The sequence below is a fragment of the Vitis vinifera genome, chromosome 5, assembly GCF_030704535.1.
Source record: "Vitis vinifera cultivar Pinot Noir 40024 chromosome 5, ASM3070453v1".
In the NCBI taxonomy this organism is placed as follows: domain Eukaryota; kingdom Viridiplantae; phylum Streptophyta; class Magnoliopsida; order Vitales; family Vitaceae; genus Vitis; species Vitis vinifera.
The window spans coordinates 19,202,321-19,227,527 of NC_081809.1; the positions used below are offsets into that span (position 1 = coordinate 19,202,321).

General features: G+C 32.0%; 1 protein-coding gene, 1 long non-coding RNA gene and 1 pseudogene across 2 annotated transcripts; 2 read left to right on the forward strand and 1 right to left on the reverse strand.

Moving 5' to 3' along the window:
* Positions 1-5,950: 5,950 nt before the first annotated feature.
* Positions 5,951-10,304, forward strand: LOC109121511 (ankyrin repeat-containing protein ITN1-like). Its single transcript, XM_019219755.2, has 4 exons — positions 5,951-6,432; positions 7,175-7,805; positions 7,936-8,522; positions 9,548-10,304. Exons 1-4 carry the CDS (start codon positions 6,136-6,138, stop codon positions 10,154-10,156), a joined length of 2,124 nt encoding a protein of 707 aa, XP_019075300.1. The 5' UTR covers positions 5,951-6,135; the 3' UTR covers positions 10,157-10,304.
* Positions 10,305-11,782: 1,478 nt separating this feature from the next.
* On the reverse strand, positions 11,783-13,699 carry LOC100248743 (probable LRR receptor-like serine/threonine-protein kinase At3g47570; annotated as a pseudogene).
* A 7,350-nt stretch (positions 13,700-21,049) lies between these two features.
* LOC109122565 (uncharacterized) lies at positions 21,050-21,912 on the forward strand. Its single transcript, XR_002030048.1, has 2 exons — positions 21,050-21,468; positions 21,565-21,912. It is a non-coding gene; the product is annotated as an uncharacterized LOC109122565 (long non-coding RNA).
* Positions 21,913-25,207: the final 3,295 nt, after the last annotated feature.

Sequence of the window (25,207 nt, forward strand, 5' to 3'; positions counted from 1 at the left end):
GCCCAACCTGGAAATATCTTCCAAATAGATGTGGAAGGCAGAGCTGTATAAGTTTGTATTGATGAATGATGATGTCAATTTTTAATTTTTTTTTTCTATTATTGATTCACATCACTAAAATCAAATTTGTTATAAACTGTTTTTGATAAATTTATATTAATGATATCATTTTATTTTTTTTATAAACTGTTTTTGCCATTCAATTAAAATTATTTTTTGTATCATTTCATTATGTATAAGATTGGCAGTCAGAATTTAATTTCATGACTCAATTCTTATAAAATTGATATTACTAAAGTTAGAATTGATTATTATCAGCTTAATTTTATTTTTAAAATTGAGATTAAAAATAAAAAATTTGGATCTTTCTTAATTCCTTCAAGACTAATTTTCATTCTTTTTTTCCCTTTTCTTTTTAAACTTTTCTTTTTCTGAAGATTATTTTCTCAAGTGATGATTTACTTCACTGCATTGTCCTCGTTCCATCATCATCATTTTGGTGGTGGTGATGGTTGTAATGGTTGGAAAATGAATAGGCAAATGGTTATTCAACAAGAAAATCCTCTCGGAATTTAGTCTTTGAATATGATTAGTTATGTCCAAAAGCACATGTTTGAGAACTATTTGCTGAAATTGACATTTTCAACGAATCTTGCACTTAAAAGTCCATGTCAAATTTCGTCTTACTTTTACATGTAGTAGAAGTTGTCTCTGAGCCGTTGTAAAAGGATGCCAAATTCTTTGAGAATTGGTTTCTTTAGATTTCAATTTCAGGATTCCGATCTAGAACTTCTACATGATTTTCTCATAGCATCCCTCTGAAAATTGAGGAAATGGGAATTAAAATGTAAGTTTGAACTAAAGATTTGAGCTATTCAAGAATCAAACATTGAGGCACTTGTTTAACTTTTGTCAGCGGTCAATATACTCTGTTTCGTGTCGAAGGAAGAGATTACATTTGGATTTGGGTGCATTGACAAGTCCCAGACTATGTATATCAATATACTTTGGGTTCCATGGGCCGCCTACAAAAAAGAAATCATAGGTTTTGGGATAGAATACCAAAGGTAAGTGCCAAATGAAGTGTTTTTTTTTCCCTTCTTTATTACAAAGAAGGTCATGATTTCTTTCTTAAAACAGGTTTGCAGGAATGGCAAGGGGAAGGAGGTTGTGTCAGATAGGGTATGCATTTTAGAGGTGCAAGTTATTGAAGTTTTTGGGATTTGACTCCTCTTTGTGACACTATTATTTCCCTCAGATTGTTCTTTAGATGCATGCAATGTCAACAGTTTCAATATGAAATTCATGGCTGATAAAAGGCCCTCCCTTATATCGGCTGTGGATTTTAAAGCCACATGACATGCACTCATGCTGTGGCACGACCTGTCGAGATAATCGAGGCAAGGGATACTTGAGTACATTTTAAGAAAATGGAATTGTCTTACGCAATTTGATCTGTTCCAAAGGATTTTATAGGAAGGGAAGCCTGGAGTGGGATCAAACCATGGCTTAAATCCTCTGCTCCCTCTTTCCTACACCATTTACAAAGACATTGGTCTGTGGATGATGTGGGTCTTGTTCTCTAGATTGCCCAAAAGCTCAAAATCCAACTCAAAACAATTTACATTAGAAATCAACACCGGAATGAGTCTTTTCATGTTACTCTTTGTTTTAGTCACACACTCATCTTACATAGAAAGCTGTCACAACCCTCCCTGCAGAGTTACTCCCAGGTAGCATTAATTGCATGTGGAAAAACCCAACCCACATCCAAAAGTCTCCAGCGATGATTCAAAGGCCCACCCTGTTTACCATAAAGCAATTACGGTTAAGACTCTAGATATAGAAACCCTTGATAAGTTTGTTATGGTGGTAGTAGAAAGAGAAATAAAGTTGAACGAAATGAGCAGAGGCATGGTCGAGAACAATGTTTTTGAAACTGGATTATTTATTGAATTGAAAAAATTACGGGTTTATGGTTTAGTGGTCAAATCGGTCATTGAACCGAGTTTAAACCGGTGAGGTCATAACTATATAATTTATATATTAAAAAATAAATTAAAAAATTTTAATGTAAAGAAATAAAATATAATAATATTTATTTTTCACCTTTGATATTATTAAACTTAAATCATGAATAAATATAAATGTATTAATATTTTATTTTATTTAAATAAAATATGTATAATCTTTAAATGTGAAGAAATATATTAAAATAGAAGAAAATTCTTTTATTTATATTATATTATTTTCTTATATTAAAAAATTTAAAATAATTATGTTGATTTAGTTTATTTTGAAATTTTAAATAACAACCATTAGTAGTAAAGTGGTTATAGTCCTGACATGTGAATTTTATGGATTTTTTAAAACTCATCCCACATAGGAAGTTGATAAGGATGAGAATGCCTTTAACTGTCCATTTCATGATATAATAAGCATGCAAGAGGGCTCAAGACAGATCCTTGTCCTGGTCTTATTAATTGGGTTGGGCTTCCACCCAATCTTTTGTTGAGAAGTAAAAAATGCCAACCTTGAACCAATGGTTCAAAACTAGTTCAATGTGTACTTTTGCCCAAAGGCTATAGATTGAACCGTGCCAAGCTTTGGTCAATGGTTGGACCAATCAAACTAGTTGGTCCAGTCGGAACTTTGTATATTTTCTCAAAGGTAGGGCCGCTTTGGGTATTTGCAAGTATTGTCTCATCTAAAACTAATGGTTAGAAACTCAATAAATAACTTGACTCTCTTTTTGTATATATTATTTTTTGAAAACTATACTTGCACCTAAATCAAAATATATCATCATCAATTATACAATATCATATATATATATATATATATATATATATATATATATATATATATATATATATATATACATATTTAATTGGACTTCTTATTATCTTAATATCATATATTTAGAGCTCATTTAATTGTGTGATTTAAAAATAGTTTTTAGTTATTAAAAATAAAAAATTGTTTTTAATATCATTTGACGGTTGTTCTCTGAAAATGATTTTTAAAAATAAAATGAAATAAAGAACAATTTTTAGGAAACAAATAAAGTTATTTTCATAAATTTTAAAAAATAAAAATAAAATATGAGTTCGTTTAATCATGTTTTTTAAAATTTGTTTTTAAGTTAAAGAATAAAAATAGTTTTTAAAAACAAATTTAAAAAACATGGTAAAAAAAGACTGTTATACTCTCATTCAAATGATCAAGATTTTGACTTCAGTTTCATATGTTGGTATATTAAAAAATTTCTATATTAAACAATTTGGATATGAATCATATGATACTATAAGTTGGTGCCATGAATGTTTCCTGAAAAACAAGAAAGGAAGAAGGGGGGAAGCCCGGAAAGGTGCGGTGGTGGGTGTGATGAGAAAAGCGATGATATGATATAATTTTTTGTATTGCATCAAAGTTTTCAATAAAGTTTTAAGCAACCATGAGAGTTGTTCATCATGTACCTAACACTTTGGACGGACGAGATGATGGCACCTTTTTGACTTCTATTTCATGTCACGTGCCTCGAATAATGTTAAAAAGCAAAAAAATTAAATATATACATATTTTATATTATTCCATAAAGTTGTGTTGAAAATATCAATATATGTTATTTAAATTATTCCTTATTTTATATTTTTCTAAAACTCAATAAATAATTTTTTGTAATGGTATTTCTCAAAAAGTTTAAACTCCTTAATTTCAAATATTATTTTTCTAACCATAAATCATCTTTGAAATAAATATTTTAAAAATGATAGTTTGATTTATCATTTAAATGTAAGTGTTTTATATAAATTATTTTAAATTAACATAAAAACTTTTTAGTTATTATTTGTTAAAATTTTCGTATTCTTTCAAAAGAGTAAAAAGTTCATGTTATTAATTGTAATTTTTTTTTTTCCTATTATTGTGCTTTTTATATAATAATTTTTTAAAATTGCATGAATAAAAAAATATTTAAATATAAAATCTTATAAAATAAAAATAAAAATTTATTAAACAACAAATATGAATTTTTTTGCTTTTATATTCTTTATTATTTAAAGTTTGTTTATATAGTTATTGCACCAACATTGGCTGACCATGGATTGAGCAAAACATTTCCAATAACCACTCAATTAATATAAAGGAAAAAGAAATCTAAAGAAGAGATAAGAGAAAAGACTGGAGCACATCCTCTCCACCACAAAGCTAATAAGCATCTTATTCAAACATAAGTTTGTCTTATCATATCCGACGTCATCATCCAACCAAGGAAATACATTATTATTATTATTTTTTTATTAAAAAAAATAGAAATTAAAGAAGAGACATAAGGAAATCACATTCTTTAATATTATATTATTATTTCTTTAATATTTTTTAGAAATGAAATATATTCTTATTATTTGAAAAATGAATTCAATTGAGTCTAAATTCTTAAATTTATAAAGAAAAATAGTATGATATTGGATAGGTATTATATCAAGCTAAAAATTTGGATTCTTAAAACATATGATTAAGTTTGAACTTTTGAATAAGGTGGCCAACAAAAAAATCATATATAATATTAAAAAAAAATTGAAATGAAACTACAAAACAATTTAATCATGATTATTATTTTTGTTTATCAATGTGATGATTACCATTTTTTGATGTGACGTGAAATTTCAATGGGAGAATTATGTTTTGACGGGCCAATTTGGGAATAATAACATTTTCGGAACCGAACTTTCCATAATGCAAGATATGTCCACTGTTTGGAAAAATATTAAAGGAAACATGCATTCTGGCCTGAGGTGTTATTTCATACCGAAAATACCCCTCCATTGTTCATCGTCCCTGTGAAAGGTCCCGATATTTCCTACCAGCCCACGCAAGATGCAAAATCTGTCCGATATTTTTTTTTTTTTTTAAAAAAAAATTTGCAGGCAAAGGTTGGATTTTTCAGCATGGCTCAAAAATCGTGGATTTAGGGTTTGTGAAATTTAAATCCAATGGCCCAAAATCAAAGAGACCCCTAGATCAGATCAAGAAAACACATGGAGGAAAAAAAAAGCACTTTTTTTTTTGTTTTTCTTGGGGATTTTGCATGGATTTTGTCGGAAATCAAACGAGGATGGATTTTCTCGGAAATCAAACGAGGATGAACTTTCCCGGAAATCGAATGGGGGATGGATTTTCTTGGGAATCAAACGGGGGTTGCAAAAAAAAAAAATAATAACTTAGATTAGATTAGTACCTGCGAGGATTGAGAATGGCAGAGGAAAAAATAGGGCTTTTTTTAGGGATTCTCTCGTCTGGAGGCCAACTTCAGAGAAGGGCCTCGGAAATCAAACGAGGATGGATTTTCCCGAAAATCGAATGGGGGTGGATCTTGGGAATCAAACGGGGGTTGCAAAAAAAATAAATAATAACTTATTAGATTGGTACCTGCGAGGATTGAGAATGGCAGAGGAAAAAATAGGGCTTTTTTAGGGATTCTCTCGTCTGGAGGCCAACTTCAGAAAAGGGCCTCGGAAATCAAACGAGGATGGATTTTCCCGGAAATCGAATGGGGGTGGATTTTCTTGGGAATCAAACGGGGGTTGCAAAAATAATAATAATAACTTGATTAGATTAGTATCTGCGAGGATTGAGAATGGCAGAGGAAAAAATAGGGCTTTTTTAGGGATTCTCTCGTCTGGAGGCCAACTTCAGAAAAGGGCTCCTTGATGCCCGAGTGAGAGACGGTGTCGTGAGAGACGGTGGCTGCTGACAGGACAACTAAAGGGCAATTTTGGAATAGCATTTTAAAACAGTAGATAGTGCATGTTTCCTTTAATATTTTTCCAAACAGTGGACATATCTTGGATTATGGAAAGTTGGGTTTCGAAAATGTTATTATTCCCAAATTGGCCCATCAAAATATAATTCTCCCAATTTCAATCCTTGCTCTCCACCACACAAGTTCACGGTAGAGGGGACCACCTTCTAAGCTATACCTAAGAGGCACTTTATTTAATGGCAAATCTAATGAATAAAATTTTAGATCATCTCCGGAAGACTTTTGTTATTTTTTAACTTCTATCTTCCTTGCAGTTGTAGAAAACACATCTTCTTTGGATTATCATCTGGTATCATAGTCAAGTTGATCAGATGGTTATCTCAATCCAACCTACCGTCCCACTTTTTCAAGGAAATGGATATGATAGTTGGAGCATAAAGATGAGGACTCTTTTTATCTCCGAAGATCTGTGGGAGCTTGTGGATAAGGGTTATGCAGAAGAGGAAATTCCAAGAGATGCTATGAGAGATGTACGAAAGAATGATGCCAAGGCATTGTTTTTTATTCAACAAGCAATCACAGACAGCATTTTTCCTCAAATTTCAAAGGCAACGAAGTCTAAGGAAGCATGGGACACTTTGCAAACAAAATATCAAAGCACAAGCCTGGTATTAGTTACAATGTATTGAATTTTTAGATTCAGTCAAATAAAGTAAAATATCTATGTTTCCAACTAATTCGTAAGATTAGAATGTGTTGTTCTAAGAAGGGTTCTGACTACAGCTTTAAATTAATGGGTTGTTGGATAATTTATTTAGGAGTTTATTTGAGTTTGGTTGCTTATTTAACGGCAAGTGTTCAACTCAATTAGATTTCTTATCTTTCATCTTGAACTTTTTTTAAGTGCTTTATTATTTTTTAACTTCTCTATGGTAGGAAGGCATCTTTTTCTTATTATTGTAAATGATATAATGACATAATAGATCATATATCAGATCACTTCACTTTAGTTGAATTCACTTTTATTTGGGAGGATTGAAAGACCAAATGAATACTTAGGTTATATTTGGTTCCCAAAAGTAGGAAGAAAACAATAAAATAAAATAAAATGAAATATTAAACAAAATTATTTTTTCATGTATGGTTTTATTAAGAAAAAATTAAACATAATTAAATTAATTAAAAAATTATTTATTTTTAAATTATTTAACCTTTATACAAAATAGTTGAAATAACTTAAACGAGTTTGAAGCAATGTAGAAATATAATTAATTAATTTTCAAAGTATTTTTTATTTTCAATTGTTTCTTCTACTCTTCTTCTTTTCTTTACATTTTCCCTCAAATTTCTTGGGTGCTTATAACAACAGTGCAGAATTGCTGAATTAACTCGGGTTTTGATTTGAATTAGGTTGCAGCTCAAGATGGAGATGGCAGCCAAACTGACATCCCAGTCATGGATGACTCTGTGTATAAGGCAGCAGCGAAGGGCGACATTGAAGTTCTGAAGAAAATTCCAGAGTCCCAATTTCATGCCCAATTAACCCCAAAGCATAACACGATACTCCACATCGCAAGTGAATTCGGTCAAACAGAGTGTGTGAAATGGATCCTTACGTTGCCTGCATGTTCATCTCTACTGCAATGCCCTAATCTGAACGGGGACACTGTGCTTCACCTTGCAGCAAGGGAAGGGCATTTGAAGGTCGTGGAAGCTCTTCTAGAACCTACCCTAGATATTGAAACTGGAGTTGGAGAAGATAAGGAGATGTTGATCGGGATGACAAATAAGGGGAAAAACACAGCCTTGCATGAGGCAGTGCGATTTAACCATTCTGATGTGGTGGAGTCATTGATTGAGAAGGACCCCAGGTTTAACTATCGTGCTAATGATTCAGGTACGACTCCTCTTTACATGGCTGCGGAGAGAGGACTTACAGGCTTGGTGGTACTAATCATAGACAAAAGTAGTACTTCACCCTCTTACCATGGCTTAATGGGTAGAACGGCCTTGCACGCTGCTGTATTATGCAATAATGAAGGTAGTAGACTCACAATACTAATGATTATGTTATTTTCATATATGTAGATTAAAAGGGAACATGCATGCCTTCATTTGTTTTGTTCATTTGCTTAATTTTCTTAAACTATTTTCCTTTATCTATTAATCAGCAATGACAAATAAGATACTTGAATGGAAGCCAGACCTCACCAAAGAAGTAGATAAGAATGGGTGGTCTCCACTTCACTATGCTGCAGAGAGAGGTTGTGATCTGAAAATAGTGGAGCTATTGCTAAGTAAGTCAGAAAAGAGTGTAGCCTACCTTAGGAGCAAAGATGGGAAGAAGACTGCCCTTCATATTGCATCTTTCCACCATCATACAAAAATAGTAGAGGAGATCCTATCTCACTCTCCTGGTTGTCGGGAGCAGGTCGATGACAAGGGCAATAATATTTTTCACTTTGCCATGATGAAAAAGGGTGACCGGTACGATGATTTTAAGCCTAGTAATTACTTCGACAATAAATGGTTAGGGTCAAGAGGACCTGTAAATGGGCCAGGAGGATTTGTAAATGGGCCAAGAGGACTTGTAAATGAGAAAAATGCTCAAGGAAACACACCCATCCATCTGCTCTCTCTTAATCAAATTTCAGATTCTTGGTTTGTATGGAATGAAAAAGTGGATAAGAAGGCGTACAACAATGAAGACTTGACAGGTTATGACATAATTTTGAGGGCGGACATTTCCGAGAAAAAGGTAAGGCTCGCACATAACTTCAATTATATGTTTATTGGCAAATGCTTACCACGTTTCTCATTTCTTTGAGCTGTGTTATGTTTTGTTATTTTTGCTATGTTTGGATTCCTTCAACCTAAGCATTAGCTAGTTTTTTATTTATTTTTTTTGTCTCCAAAGTTTCAAGATGGGATAATAGAGAAAAGGAAAAGAAAGAAATAGAGGAAAAAAAATTACAAAATGTTTATTGCTTTTCATTGTTTATTGAGAAATTAAGCAAAAGAAATTTAAATTTAAGAGGAATGTACTTAGCATAAACCTTTTTTTCTTAAAAAAAAAAAGGAAATGGGAAGAAAAATTGTTAGTGTCTTTTATTTAGTAATTTTTTTCTTATCATTTTTTCACTTGTATCCAAATGTTGAAAAATAAAAAAATAAAAGAAAACCATTTTTATTAAAAAAAAATTTCCGTTACTTTCCAAAATCAAATGTAGTTTAAGATTAATTTGAGGAAAATAAAAGAAAAAAAAGAAGAAAATAAAAAGAAAACAACAATTTATAAAATTTTCTTTCATTTTATTGTTCATAAAAAAGTCGGGAAAAAAATTAAATTGTTGAGAAATGCAGTCTTTCCAAGCTTTTTCCACTTTTTCTAAGGAAAATATTTTATTTTTTCTATATATATATTTTACATTTTCATGAATTTCAAACTATATTTGGTTCATGAAAAACATTAGGGCAATGTTTATTTCATTGATTTTTGTCTTTTTTTTTTTAATTTTCTTCTCTTAACATTTTTCCTTATGGTTTCTTTTAGAAATAAACATAGCCTTATCATTTGTTTTCACTTTTTCTTTTTTATGACTAAAATAGTTTTAAGGTTTCTCATGAACCAAACATAACATCAAGAAAACATTTTTTTCTTTTCCACATTTTAATTATTTTTATCACATTTTAAAGCAGTAGAAGGTGAGTAGGATGAAGAGTTAATAAAAAATGGATTCATCAGTTGAATTAAATTTAAATGTTATTCACATCTGATTTCAGGAAAATATCCAAGTTGCCTTCGAGTATGTTATGACTGAAAGTCGTTCTTCGGTTACGGAGAAGGAAACTAAGAGACGGGAGAGAAAGAAAGAAAGGAAAGAATACATCTCTCAATTACAAAAACAAGGGGAAACCCATTTGATAGTTTCTGCGCTTATAACAACAGTAACTTTTGCTGCGGGTTTCACCTTGCCCGGTGGTTACAAAGAGGATGATGGCCAGGCAATTTTATCAAAGAAAGCAGCCTTCAGAGCATTTGTTGTGACGGATACCATAGCCATGGTATCTTCACTATGCGCCGTATTGCTTCACTTTTTTATGACCATGCGCCAACGTGGGGAGTACCTTGAAAAACACTTACTTTGGGCCTTTAGTTTGACCATGGTTGGGATGGGAGCAATGGCCATCGCTTTCGCAACCGGCTCGTACGCTGTTTTACCGCATTCCTCGGGCCTTTCATTTCTCACTTGCATCATCTGCTCTTGCTTTTTCCTCTCCATTGCAGTTGAATATTGTTTATTTTGGAGAGGTACGATTTCGGAATTCACAATCAAAATAATCCACAAAATCCTCCTTGCTTCTGAAAGAAAAGAAAATGCAGATGCGTAGATGAGGGCTCCCGAATCGATCCTAGTCTTTATAATCCACTATTTCTTGGGTTGGATCAAAAGACTTTTTCGGGCTAAGCAATATATCAGATTAGTCAATGGATACAATTGTGAATATGAATAATGTTAGTGTTTATTGTAAATTTGGATGCAATTGATCATTGAGATTAATATAATCAAAACTAGTTTTACAAACGATTTTTGATAAATTTATATTAATGAAATCATTTTTTTTTATAAACTGTTTTTGTCATTGAATTAAAATTATTTTTGTATAAATTATATTTGATGCATTCATTTTTTTATCCATGGATATCATTGTATAAGATTGGCAGTCAGAATTTAATTTCATGAATCAATTCTTATAAAATTGATACTACTAAAGTTAGAATTGATTATTATTTTTAAAATTGGGATTAAAGAATTAGAACTTTATTGTATAAATTATTTTTTATAAAATTTGAAGTGTTGTCTTGGATCATAACAAAAGACTTTTTTGGGTTTACTGGGTGACTAACACTTGAATTGAGATTACTAGGGATTTGAAAGATTTGAAACATGAACCTCATGATGGAAAAGTAAGAGATAAGCCAGTAAGCCACTGCGCAATATATCACATTAGTAAATATTTCTGTATAATCCTATAATGGTGTTTTTCCAACCTTTATTTTTATAATAATAGGTATGAAATAATATAAATTGATTTTAAAATTTTAAAATAATAAAATATATGGATATATAGTTAAAATTAAATATTATAATTTTCTTTTTATCTTAAATATCTTCAAACGTAAATATTATACATATTATATTTAATAAAATTTAAAACATTAATATATTTATACTTATTTTTATGATTCAATTTAACATATTAAATATAAAAATAAAATATTATTAAATTTTTAATTGTTTATTTTAAATTTTATATAATATATAAATTATATATTTATGATATAACAGATTTGATCATTTGTCAATCATGGATTTGACTATTGAATTATGACTTAGTGTCTTTTCCAATTTAATAGCCAATTCCATTCTAAAGCCATTGTTAACATTTTTTTACGAGACAATTGTGAGTTCAAAAATTAATTTTTGGTTCATATAAGTTGTATAATTAATAGAGATAATATAAAATATGAAGAGATCAATATACCTTTCAAAACTATTTTCTACCATAATGTTTGATAAACCTTTTTGTCTTAATTTTCTTTTAATAATTATTATGAAAATTTATTATTTTTAGAAAACTGATTTTTTTAAAAGAATATATTCTAAAAATATATCATTTAAAAAAAATAAATTTAATCTTATTTTCTCTTAAAAGAAAAAAAGATATAATTTTACCTACTAACAAAATTATTTAATAAATATAATGTTTTAAAATAAAATATATTTAAATACAATCATGAGGTAGATGAAAATTATTTTTTCATATTTTTATAATTTTTAGCAAATAATTAAATTTAAATATAAAATCCGCTATTAGCTAACACGTGCCTCGTACATTGATGAAACGTATTTATAAGTCAAATAAGCAGGAACCATGAAGCTTTGAAAAATGAAATAGAAATATACTATTTTTCAATTACAGTCTTCAGTCACAATTAGAACAAACCACTACTCTTCAGTCACCACCGAGCTGAGATGTTCCTTCCGCAGGTAGTTGCATCCTGATATGTCTCTCCCCATGGATTCCTACCCCAAGAAACACTTCCTTAATGATATTCAGTTCCATCACCACGTCTTTGATGTCCATTCGATCACCAGGTGATTCTTCAGAACGTGCTACTCCAATTCTCGCAATTGAGGCAAGGCAATGCTGCATTCTACCTTCCACATCACCGTGATTTGCTATATTGTTGATTGCTTCACCTGACTCCCCAACCAAGTTTGAATCGGCAATCTCCATCACCCGTTCTGGCAATGCCATCTTCGAGAAACTGTGAAGGCTCAAACCATCCGGAAACATGTGTTCTGTTGGTCTCTTTCCCGTGAACATCTCCAGGAAAAGGATGCCATAGCTGTACACATCTCCTTGAGGCCACATGGAGCCACCTAGTCCATATTCTGCCATGCATATATTCATCTTTTTTTACTTAAAAGTCCATTGAAAAGTAAGGCTAATAGGCCGAGTGTAGCTATGCTATCCTGCGTGCCAATTTAAACCAACAATTTCACAACTTATTTTTAGGATTGAGGAAAAAAGACTTAAGGAAGTGTACCTGGAGCGACATAACCGATGGATCCCATCATCAGTGTCGAACTGGTTTGATCACTACTCAGCATGTCGTCAGCTTCAGGAAAGAGCTTGGCTAACCCGAAGTCCCCGACATGGGCAATCATGTCATCATCAAGAAGAACATTGCTTGGCTTTAGATCACCATGAACAATTGGTGTCTGCAATTGGTGATGAAGATAATCCAGAGCATTAGCCACATCAATTGCAATATCTAATCTTTGTCTGAAGCTTAAATTTCTGGATTCGTGATGCAGCCAGCTATCTAGGTTCCCATTAGGCATGAACTCAAATACTAGAGCACTAAAATCACTACCTCTGTTTGTCCACACTTGTATATGAAGTTATGATCCTGAGGAGATTTCGATGTTGAATTTGCCCGGAGGACCTTGCACTCAGCCATGAAACTCTTGGAAGCTCCATGCTATTGAAGGTTCAGTACCTTCACTGCAACCGGTCTTTAGCCTTGACTAGGAATTCCTTTGTATACAGAACCAAAACTTCCCATGCCAATCAAAGTTGGAGGAAGCAAATGCACCAGTTGCTTTGAGTTGTAAGAAACCCTCAAGTACCCATATCCCAAAGAAGTGGAAGAGGACTTCATTATTGTCTTTTTTCTCCTATAAAGGAGAACTGAAGCCACAATGAAAGCCAAGCAAGAAACACCAGCAATGCTTATAGCTACAATAATTTTGATTGAAGGATGCTTGCCCTTGGCATACTTTGCTGACTCTACAACAGAGCATGGTGGCAGATGCAGTTGAGGGATTTCCCCACAAAGCTTCTTGTTCCCAGTGATTGAAATCCCATTCACATTTTTAAAAACTCCTCCACTTGGAACTACTTCACCTTCAAGGTAGTTAAAAGACAGATTTAAAGTCAGCAAAGCAGAAAGATGTTGTAGTTCTTTGGGAATCGTTCCAGACAAGTTGTTGCATGAAAGATCTAGGAATTGAATTCCTCGCAAAGAGCTAAAGGACGGGTATTTTTCCCTGGAAAGAGTTTCTTGCCATGTCGAGGTACTCTAATACTGAACAGCTGCCAAGTTCCCTGGGAATTTCCCCTGACAAATGTGTTATCAGAAACAAGTAACTCATTTAGGTTTTTCAGTTGACCAACATCTGCTGGAAGAGAACCAGTGAATGAGTTTTGTTGAAGGTAGAGTGATCTCAACCGATTGAAATGACCAATGACATTTTCAGGTACACTACCACTCAACTTATTGTGACTGAGGTCCAGAGTTTCCATATTGTGGCAGTTCCTGAGAGATGTAGGAATGTTCCCATCCAAATTGTTGTAGCTCATGTTAAGGTGGAACAGTTGACTTAAGTTGCCGAGGGTGGACAGTAGCAGACCTGATAGCCTGTTCTAACCGAAGTCCAATTCTCCTAAGTTCTGAAGCTTGCCAGTTGATGTGGGAATGATACCAGTGAGATAATTCCGAGTTGCAATGAATTGAATCAAGTTGATGAGGTTTCCAATCTCTTTTGGGATGTTTCCAGATATTTTGTTTTCTCCTAGGACGAGTTGCTGCAGTTGGGTTGAGAGATTGACAATGGAGTTGGGTAACACACCCCCAAAATGATTGCCTTCTGGATTGATTAACCTTAAACCGCTGATGTTGGTGAGAGAATTTAGAAAATTTAAATCGCCAGACATTCCCCTTCCTAAACTATTGAAGTCAAGGGTCAACCAATACAGATCCTTGAGCACTCCCAAACTATCAGGGACTTTCCCAGTTAGATGATTGTCACCTAGATCCAAAAGTTCAAGTCCTGAAATATTGGATAGTGTATCTGGAATTATTCCGGTAAACTGATTCATTGCTATGCCAAACTTGCAGAGTTGAGGAGAACTGAGCCTCATGTTTGACATGAAATTTCCAGACAGATGGTTGTCAGTTGCTACAAATTCAATGACAGATGACAAATTATGGAGGGAGGGAGGAATCACACCAGACAAGTTATTTGTACCTAGATATAAATATCTCGTGCTCTTCAAACGACCTAATTCATGTGGAATATTTCCCTCCAAATGTACGCAATGGACAGCCAAGATGAAGGGTTTCCCAAAGTAAATGGAATAACCCCTCTTAGATAGTTGGCACCAAGCCATAGATGTAGGAGTTTCGACATATGGCCAACGTGCAAGGGAATCTGCCCTGTCAGATTGTTCCTTGTGAAATTCACAGTTCTGAAGCTTGAGCAGTTTGTCAGTTCAATCGGAATCTCACCTTGGATAAAGTTCATGCTCAGATTGAGATGTTGCATCCGTGGCAAATGGCCAATATCACTGGGATGGTACCGTGCAAGTTATTGTTGGACAATTCCAACTCTCTGAGAAATGTTAAGTTTTCAATAGGAGGCAAGGAACCAGCTAATCTCTGACTCTCCAACCTCAAGGCTGTGACCCTCTGAAGTTGGTGACTGCATGTAACCCCCTCCCACTGGCAGAAGTGCAGAGAGTCAATACAGGAGCTCAGATTAATAATTGTTTATGATTAAGCTATCTATACATATTCAATTTATATTTATTAAATATGGGTCACCTTGTGTGTAGAGCCCAAGTCACATGTGTCTTACATGATGGGCCTAAAACACATGTGGCCCAACAACCAATGGGTATGGTCCCTAAGACATAGTGGAAATTAATAAAAGGGAAAATGAAACTGAAGTTTGGTGTCTTAAGTTTTCTTTTCTGAAAATACAAAACATTCCCTCTCCTGTCTCCTATCACAAGAGAAAAAATAGAAAGGTGGTTTCCTCCTCTATTTCCATAGAAAAATCATATTTCTTCAAGATCGATAATGGATTCAGGTTTGTCTACACTCTCTAATCTAATCGGCATGTTTTCTTTATGATTTAACATGAGATTTCTACATTGGGTTGATAATGACGTTTACAACATTGGTTTCTTTAGATTTCAATTTAAGGGATTCAGATCTAGAACTTCTACATGATATTCTCATAGCATCCCTTTGAAAATGGAGGAAATGGGAATTAAAATGGGCAAAAGTGATTAAAATGTAAGTTTGAACTAGAGATTCAAGCTATTCAAGAATCAAACATTGAGGCACTTGTTTAACTTCTGTCAGTGGTCAAGGATTGCCAACATTGTAGTGCAACAGTCATTAACAAAAGTGGCTTTGACTTGGTAATTTGTAAGGATAATTTGTCTTATATATCTAACGTGTCTAAGGTGTTTTCAGTTTTTTTTTTCCTTTCATTTTTAATGGATTTATTATTTCATTTTATTTTATTTTGTGTTTTGTTTTGTTTCTTCACAGTCTAATATATTTTCTTTGCACATGGGCTACATCTCATTCGGTATTGTTTTATAAATTTCTTATTACCTCTAAAAATGTATTTGCAAATGTATCCTAAAATGTTATTTTTATTGTTGCTTCTATATTTTCAATTTTGATTATTCACTGGGAATTTATACATTGATGATGTTTAATGCTAACCAAGTTAACTTTCCAACAATATAATAAGTTAGGGCATCAAACTGAGAAATGAAGGGGTTTCTCTTACTACAGGCATTCTGGAGGAATTCTATTATCAAGCTGCCTTTATCAATGCAGTAGTCATAGGTCACAAGTTTTCTTTTTACAACTTGATATTGTTTTTCTTTGTTAGGTCAGCCTCCAGTACTGCTCTGTGTTTCATCAAAACTTAGGGAAGTAGTATATATATATATATATATATATATATATATATATATATATTGGAGTGATGAGCAGGGTAGCTGATGATGCCAAAAAACTTGGATAAGGAGCTCTGAATGGTGAATTAGTCCAGTTCAATTTAGGTAGGACCACCATCATCACCCGACTAGACCCATCCCATATACTTGCCATTATTGAGCTTGGATGTGTGGGGCTAGCCCACTCCTATATGCGATTAGTTCTTGAAAACTTGGATAGGAATGCCATCAACAGAAAACCTATAAAGTCAGCAAAAATTAGAGATGAAACAAGTTAAATTTCGTAAACTGAAAAATGTGGGAACCTATTAAAGGGTTGCAAATGCAATTTGTTTTGGTCGGTAGGTTTTTGAGATTAGTAGAGAAAATAATATGTTGTGATAATAGTTAGTCCATCATTATATACGACCAATAGTATCAGTGAAAGACACACAAGAGCTTCAACTAGAATGCATGTTATATGTAATAAACTGTATAGAACTCTCAAACCCAGTGGTACTTAAGCTCCTAGCATCTGTTTCGACTGGGAATCTGCAATAAAAACCTTCTACCAAATCACTGTTTCGTGTTGAAGGAAGAGATTACATTTGGATTTGGGAGCATTGACAAGCCCCAGACTACGTGTATATCAATATACTCTGGGTTTCATGGGCCTACAAACAAGAAATCATAGGTTTTGGAATAGAATACCAAAGGTAAGTTCCAGATGAAGTGTTCTAGTGTTCTTTGTTGTTATCATTATTAGCCTTCTTTTCTTTCTTTCTGTTTTTTGTTTTTTCCTTCTTTATTACGAAGAAGGTCATGATTTCTTTCTTGAAACAAGTTTGCAGGAATGACAAGGGGAAGGAGGTTGTGTCAGATAGGGTATGCATTTTAGAGGTGCAAATTATTGAAGTTTTTGGGATTTGACTCATCTTTGTAACATTATTATTTCCCTTAGATTGTTCTTTAGATGCATGCAATGTCAACAGTTTAAATATGAAATTCATGGCTGATAAAAGGCCCTCCCTTATACCGGCTGTGGATTTTAAAACCATCTCTCACATGACATGCACTCATGCTATGGCACGACCTGTTGAGATAATCGAGGGAAGGGATACTTTAATACATTTTAAGAAAATGGTTGTCTTACTTAATTTGATATGTTCCAAAGGATTTTATAGGAAGGGAAGCCTGGAGTGGGATCAAACCATGGCTTAAATCCTCTGCTCCCTCTTTCCTACACCATTTACAAAGACATTGGTCTGTGGATGATGTGGGTCTTGTTCTCTAGATTGCCCAAAAGCTCAAAATCCAAGTCAAAACAATTTACATTAGAAATCAACACCGGAATGAGTTTCTTCATGTTGCTCTTTGTTTTAGTCACACACTCATCTTACATAGAAAGCTGTCACAACCCTCCCTAAAGAGTTACTCCCAAGTAGCATCAAATGCATGTGGAAGAACCCAACCCACATCCAAAAGTCTCCAGTGATGATTCAAAGGCCCGCCCTGTTTACCATAAAGTAATTACGATTAAGACTCTAGATATAGAAACCCTTGATAAGTTTGTTATGATGGCAGTAGAAAGAGAAATAAAGTTGAACGAAATGAGCAGAGGCATGGTCGAGAACAATGTTTTTGGAACTGGATCATTTATTGAATTGAAAAAATTACGGGTTTATGGTTTAATGGTCAAACCGGTCATTGAACCGAGTTTAAATCGGTGAGGTCATAAATATATAATTTATATATTAAAAAATAAATTAAAAATTTTTAATATAAAGAAATTAAAAAATAATAATATTTATTTTTCATCTTTGATATTATTAAACTTAAATCATGAATAAATATAAATGTATTAATATTTTAATTTTTTAAAATAAAATATGTATAATCTTTAAATGTGAAGAAATATATTAAAATAGAAGAAAATTCTTTTATTTATATTATATTATTTTCTTATATTAAAAAAAATTAAATAATTATGTTGATTTAGTTTATTTTGAAATTTTAAAGAACAACCATTAGTAGTAAAGTGGTCATAGTCCTGACATGTGAATTTTATGGATTTTTTAAAACTCATCCCACATAGGAAGTTGATAAGGAGAATGCCTTTAACTGTCCATTTCATGATATAATAAGCATGCAAGAGGGCTCAAGACAGAGCCTTGTCCTGGTAAAAAAGGTCAACCTAGAACCAATGGTTCAAAACTAGTTCAATGTGTACTTCAGCCCAAAGGCTATGGACTGAACCGAACCAAGCTTTGGTCAATGGTTGGACCAATCAGACTAGTTGGTCCAGTCGGAACTTTGTATATTTTCTCAAAGGTAGGGCCGCTTTGGGTATTTGCAAGTATTGTCTCATCTAAAACTAATGGTTAGAAACTCAATAAATAACTTGACTCTCTTTTTGTATATATTATTTTTTGAAAACTATACTTGCACCTAAATCAAAATATATCATCATCAATTATACAATATCATATATATATATATATATATATATATATATATATATACATATTTAATTGGACTTCTTATTATCTTAATATCGTATATTTAGAGCTCATTTAATTGTGTGATTTAAAAATAGTTTTTAGTTATTAAAAATAAAAAATTGTTTTTAATATCATTTGACGGTTGTTCTCTGAAAATGATTTTTAAAAATAAAATGAAATAAAGAACAATTTTTAGGAAACAAATAAAGTTATTTTCATAAATTTTAAAAAATAAAAATAAAATATGAGTCCGTTTAATTATGTTTTTAAAAATTTGTTTTTAAGTTAAAGAATAAAAAATAGTTTTTAAAAACAAATTTAAAAAACATGGTAAAAAAAGACTGTTATACTCTCATTCAAATGATCAAGATTTTGACTTCAGTTCCATATGTTGGTATATTAAAATTTTTCTATATTAAAAAATTTGGATATGAATCATATGATACTATAAGTTGGTGCCATGAATGTTTCCTGAAAAACAAGAAAGGAAGAAGGGGGGAAGCCGGAAAGGTGCGGCGGTGGTGAGAAAAGCGATGATATGATATAATTTTTTGTATTGCATCAAAGTTTTCAATAAAATTCTAAGCAACCATGAAAGTTGTTCATCATGTACCTGACACTTTGGACCGAGATGATGGCTCCTTTTTGGCTTCTATTTCATGTCACGTGCCTCGAATAATGTTAAAAATAAAAAAAATTAAATATATACATATTTTATATTATTCCATAAAGTTGTGTTGAAAATATCAATATATGTTATTTAAATTATTCCTTATTTTATGTTTTAAGTTTTAAATTATTCCTACACCGTTTTGTAATTTACTTTTTCTCAAAATATGTTTTAAGTTTTAACCACCTCGAAAATCTTATGTAAAACTTTCATAAATGATTAAAAAAATTAATAACATACATTAGGTTGAGTGTTTTTTTAATAAATAATTTAATAATGAAACCCATATAAAATAAATGTTATTTAAATTATTCCTTATTTTATATTTTTCTAAAACTCAATAAATAATTTTTTGTAATGGTATTTCTCAAAAAGTTTAAACTCCTTAATTTCAAATATTATTTTTCTAACCATAAATCATCTTTGAAATAAATATTTTAAAAATGATAGTTTGATTTATCATTTAAATGTAAGTGTTTTATATAAATTATTTTAAATTAACATAAAAACTTTTTAGTTATTATTTGTTAGAATTTTCATATTCTTTCAAAAGAGTATAAAGTTCGTGTTATTAATTGTATTTTTTTTCCTATTATTATGCTTTTTATATAATTTTTTTTTAATTGGATGAGTAAAAAAAATATTTAAATATAAAATCTTATAAAAAAGAAATAAAAATTTATTAAACAACAAATATGAATTTTTTGCTTTTATATTCTTTATTATTTAAAGTTTGTTTATATAGTTATTACACCAACATTGGCCTCACGATGGATTGAGCAAAACATTTTCAATAACCACTCAATTAATATAAAGGAAAAAGAAATCTAAAGAAGAGGCAAGAGAAAAGACTGGAGCACATCCTCTCCACCACAAAACTAAAAAGCATCTTATTCAAACATAAGTTTGTCTTATCCTATCCAACGTCATCATCCAACCAAGGAAATGCATTATTATTATTTTTTTATTTTTATTAAAAAAAAATAGAAATTAAAGAAGAGACAAGGGAAAGGACATATGCAGCCCCCTCCAGGGCCTCCACCACACAACCTTGCCGTGAAGGGTGGTTTTCCCAAAACAGACTGTAAACGGAGCTGACAGCCAAAACTGTCATAGCATGGATGTCATTGTACTTACATGGCATGGATGTCATCATATGCGTCATGGAAATTTAGTTTTATTTAATTTTTATTTATTTTACTCCTTTTTAAAATAAAAAAATTTTGATTAAAAAAATTAAAATTTTAGCTGACAGAGAGAATTTAAAAATGTAAATAACATACCATAAAATAATATTAATATAGAACATTATTCAATATAAATAAAATGCTTTTATATATCTAATAGCATAATGTAATGTTTTTTTATTTATAAATTCTAAATATTTTAAACACAAATGTTATTATCAAAGAAATAAAAAAAATTATTTACTAAATTTTCATTTATACACTTCATTTTGTCTAGTTTCAAAAATAGAAAATAATAATAACTTTACTTTTAAAACTTTACATTAAAAAACTAATGATTTTTTAAAACTATTTTAAAAATAAAGGTATTCATAAAAATTTAATATCTTAAATTTAAAATTTTTTGAAAGTTATTTTTAAAATTATAAACTTGGTCTACACTTTTTGTATAAGAGGATTTTTTTTTTTTTATAAGTTCTTACTATTTTTTTAAAATTAAAAAAAAACACCAAGAAGTATGTCCAAATGGACATGAAATTATAAATTATCAAATGATTTTCAAATAGTTGAGAAAGATTTTCTATATATATTGTAGACCTGGTTGGCTGGGGGCCCCAAGGAGCAAGAGATTGCTTCTTTTTCTTTAGAAAAGTGGGTGAGATTGGATAGGGGAGGACGGGAGCAGCTGGGAGATTGGAGGGGGGAAAAGAAAATGATAAGAGAAGGGAAGTGGCAGCAGATTGGAGGGGGGGTTTTTGGGTAGAAAAAAAAATATGGGAAGGAAAATCTTGAAGAGAGAAAATGGGCAGCAGCTAGGGGAGAAGAAGGAAACCGGGCAGCACATGCACTGGAGAGGAAAACCGGGCAGCACATGCATTGGAGAGGAAAACCGGGCAGCACATGCATTGGAGGAGATTTTGGGCAGCACATGCATTGAAAGAAGAAAAAAAATCTGGGGACAAGAGAGGAAACCGGGCACCAAATAGACCTTTCTTCAACCTCTCGGCCTCTCTCTTTGTTTTCCATCTCCGGGTACTTTCTTTTCTCCACTCCATGCTTGTTTTTTTTAACTTCTTTTCTAAGCTCATTGTTGGATATATAGGGTGAGGATGATATGAGTTTATTTAGGTTCTTATTATTGGAGCTTTGTTCTACCATCTTCACCGCCAACCTGCCACCACTGATCTTCAACCCGGAATTTTTTTTAAAAAAAGAGTGAAACCATCTTTTGATCTTTGAATGAATATTTTAGGCAATGGGTTTTGTTGGTGGGCTCCCAAGGCATTGACTTGTGGGTTTAAATAGGTTCATGTGGGCCTTAAGCCCTTTTCTTTTAGTTTGGGCCGGATGGGTAATGTTTGTTTGGGTCTCCTAGGTTGGGCTTTGCTGAAGCTGAAGGTTATTTGGCACTTTTTTTTATGGGCTTGAGATGGAGCCCAAGGCTCTTTTAATGAATGGACATGGGCCTTTTTTTTATGAATGGACATGGGCTTGATGGAGAGATGGAGCCCAAGGCTCTTTTAATGAATGGACATGGGCCTTTTTTTTATGAATGGACATGGGCTTGATGGAGATGGAGCCCAAGGCTCTTTTAATGAATGGAGCCCAAAGCTCTTTTAAAGAATGGACACGGGCTTATGGACTTGGGCTTGGTGTAGATGGAGCCCAAAGCTCTTTTAATGAATGGATGTGGGCTTGGTGTAAATGGAGCGCAGAGCTCTTTTAATGAATGGACTTGGGCTTGATGGAGATGGAGCCCAAGGCTCTTTTAATGAATGGACATGAGTTTCTTTTAATGAATGGACATGAGTTTCTTTTAATGAATGGACATGGGCTTGATGGAGATGGAGCCCAAAGCTCTTTTAATGAATGGACTTGGGCTTGATGGAGATGGAGGCCAAGACTCTTTTAATGAATGAAGCCCAAAGCTCTTTTAATGAATGGACTTGGGCTCATAGACTTGGGCTTATGATGGGGATGGAACCCAAAGCACTTTCAAAATCTTATTATTATTATTAGTCTTATTATTATTATTATTATTAATTCAAACTTTCAAAATCTTATTATTATTATTATTATTATTATTAATTCAACTTTCAAAATCTTATTATTATTATTATTATTAATTCAAACTTTCAAAATCTTATTATTATTATTATTATTATTATTATTATTATTATTATTATTATTATTATTATTATTATTATTAATTCAAACTCTCAAAATCTTATTATTATTAATTCAACTTTCAAAATCTTATTATTATTATTGATCTTATTATTATTATTATTATTATTATTAATTCAAACTTTCAAAATCTTATTATTATTATTATTACAAATTCAACTTTCAAATGTCGATGTTTTCGCAGTTCAATTTCCTAAAGTCCATTTCTCATTTTCTTTAACAAATTTCCATTTAATCACCGGAGCTCTAATCTTTTAAATTTAATTCCAAATACTCCAATTTTCAAATAAACTACAAGAATCCAGTTTTCACTCGAATAGTTTTAATCCCATTTCAGTTCCTAAATAATCTTCTGATCTTCTTGATTTTACATAAGCAATAATGATTCCTTCATAATTCTAAAACACGGGATTTGTGAGATTAGCTCATGAACAATAAATTAGGCTTTGTTGGGGGCCCTATGTTTGATCCCTTTTGACTGTCAATTGTTGTGCTTAATATATTTTGCTTGAGCTTCGTTTTGCACTCCGATATGCATGGGCTATACTTTGTATTCATTAATTGTGCACTAATCTCGTTTCTTGATAGCGCATTGTGGCTCGTGGCCAAGGTACACATCCACTCCCATTCTAGTCAATCTCTATTGTGTGTTTTGATTTTCATATTATGCATGATTTAGGTGCGTATCCATTGACTTTCTCGTTGATCGTCGCGTCAGTTTCATTTTATTAGTAGAGACCCATTTTAGAGACTTAGAGAGGTGTTATGGTCTTTACCGTACCTTCCCGATAAGTAACCTGACCCCCGAACCCGATCCGGTTTTTCGTAGACCACATTTTCCAAAATAAGGAGTCACACTTAGGGTTTTTCTTTCTTATTTTGTTTACCCTTTAAAAATAAAACAAAAATAAGTGTTTCAATCAATTAAATCATTTTTCAAATAAAAATCGAGCTCGCCATTCGAGTGGGAAACGCATGAGCCGAAATGCGAGGTCCACAATATATATATATAGGTTTTTCGTAGACCACATTTTCCAAAATAAGGAGTCACACTTAGGGTTTTTCTTTTTTATTTTATTTACCCTTTAAAAATAAAACAAAAATAAGTGTTTCAATCAATTAAATCATTTTTCAAATAAAAATCGAGCTCACCATTCGAGTGGGAAACGCATGAGCCGAAATGCGAGGTCCACAATATATATATATATATTTATATATATATAATAGGAATGCAATATATTTTTTATTTTAAAAAAATGGATGTTGAGATGTAATAAAATTTCTATTATATTTTTTATTCCTTTTATAAATTAAATATAAACATGCAATAAAATATTATGTTGGATTTAATATCTAAAATACCATTATCACTTTAGATATAGTATATTAAGATTTGATTATGTTATGTCTTATTTTATCCATCAATTAAATGCATCCTCCATATTTTATACCGATCTTGCACATGGAAAAGGCAAAATGGAACTAATTAGGCCACGTCATATATGTAATTTAAGTTTTATCATGTTATACACTAGGTCTTTAACTTTGTACCTCAAATATGATTTTAGTACTTTGTACCTTGACCTCATTCTTGTTAGCATCTTTATTCAAAGCTCTAAATTTTATCATAAACTTTGAATGACTGCTTGGATTTGAACTTCAATAGATGTCAATTTGGTACCTTAGACCTTTTCGGATCTTAAAAACATAAAAGAAAAATAAAATTTTAAATAATGAATTTGAAGAAAAATGATACCTTTGATCTTAATTTGAAGAAAAAAAGAATGAAATTGTGTGGACCCCGCATTTCGGCTCATGCGTTTCCCACTAGATGGTGAGCTCAATTTTCATTTGAAAAATGATTTTTATTGATTAAAAAAATGACTTGGAGTCGCCACTTATTTTTGTTTTATTTTTAAAAGGGTAAACAAAATAAGAAAGAAAACCCTAAGCGCGACTCCTTATTTGGAAAAGGTGATCTACGAAAAACCGGATCGGGCTCGGGGGTCAGGTTACTTATTGGGAGGGTACGGTAAAGACCATAGTACTCCTCTAAGTCCCTAAAGCCGGGTCTCTACTAATACAATGAAACTGACGTGGCAATCAACGAGAAAGTCAATGGATACTCACCTAAATCATGCACAATATGAGAATCAAAAACACGCAATAGAGATTGACTAGAATGGGAGTGGATGCGTACCTCGGCCACGAGCCACAATGCGCTATCAAGAAACGGGATTAGTGCACAATTAATGAATACAAAACATAGCTCATACATATCGGAGTGCAAAACGAAGCTCAAGCAAAATACAGTAAGCACGATAATTGACAGTCAAAAGGGATCAAACATAGGGCTTCCAACAAAGCCTGATTTATTATTCATGAGCTAATCTCACAAATCACGTGTTTTAGAATTATGAAGGAATCACTATTGCTTATGTAAAATCAAGAAGATCAAAAGATTATTTAGGAACTAAAATGGGATTAAAAACTATTCGAGTGAAAACTGGATTATTGGAGCTTGTTTGAAAATTGGAGTATTTGGAATTAAATTTTAAATATTAGAGTTCCGGTGATTAAATTG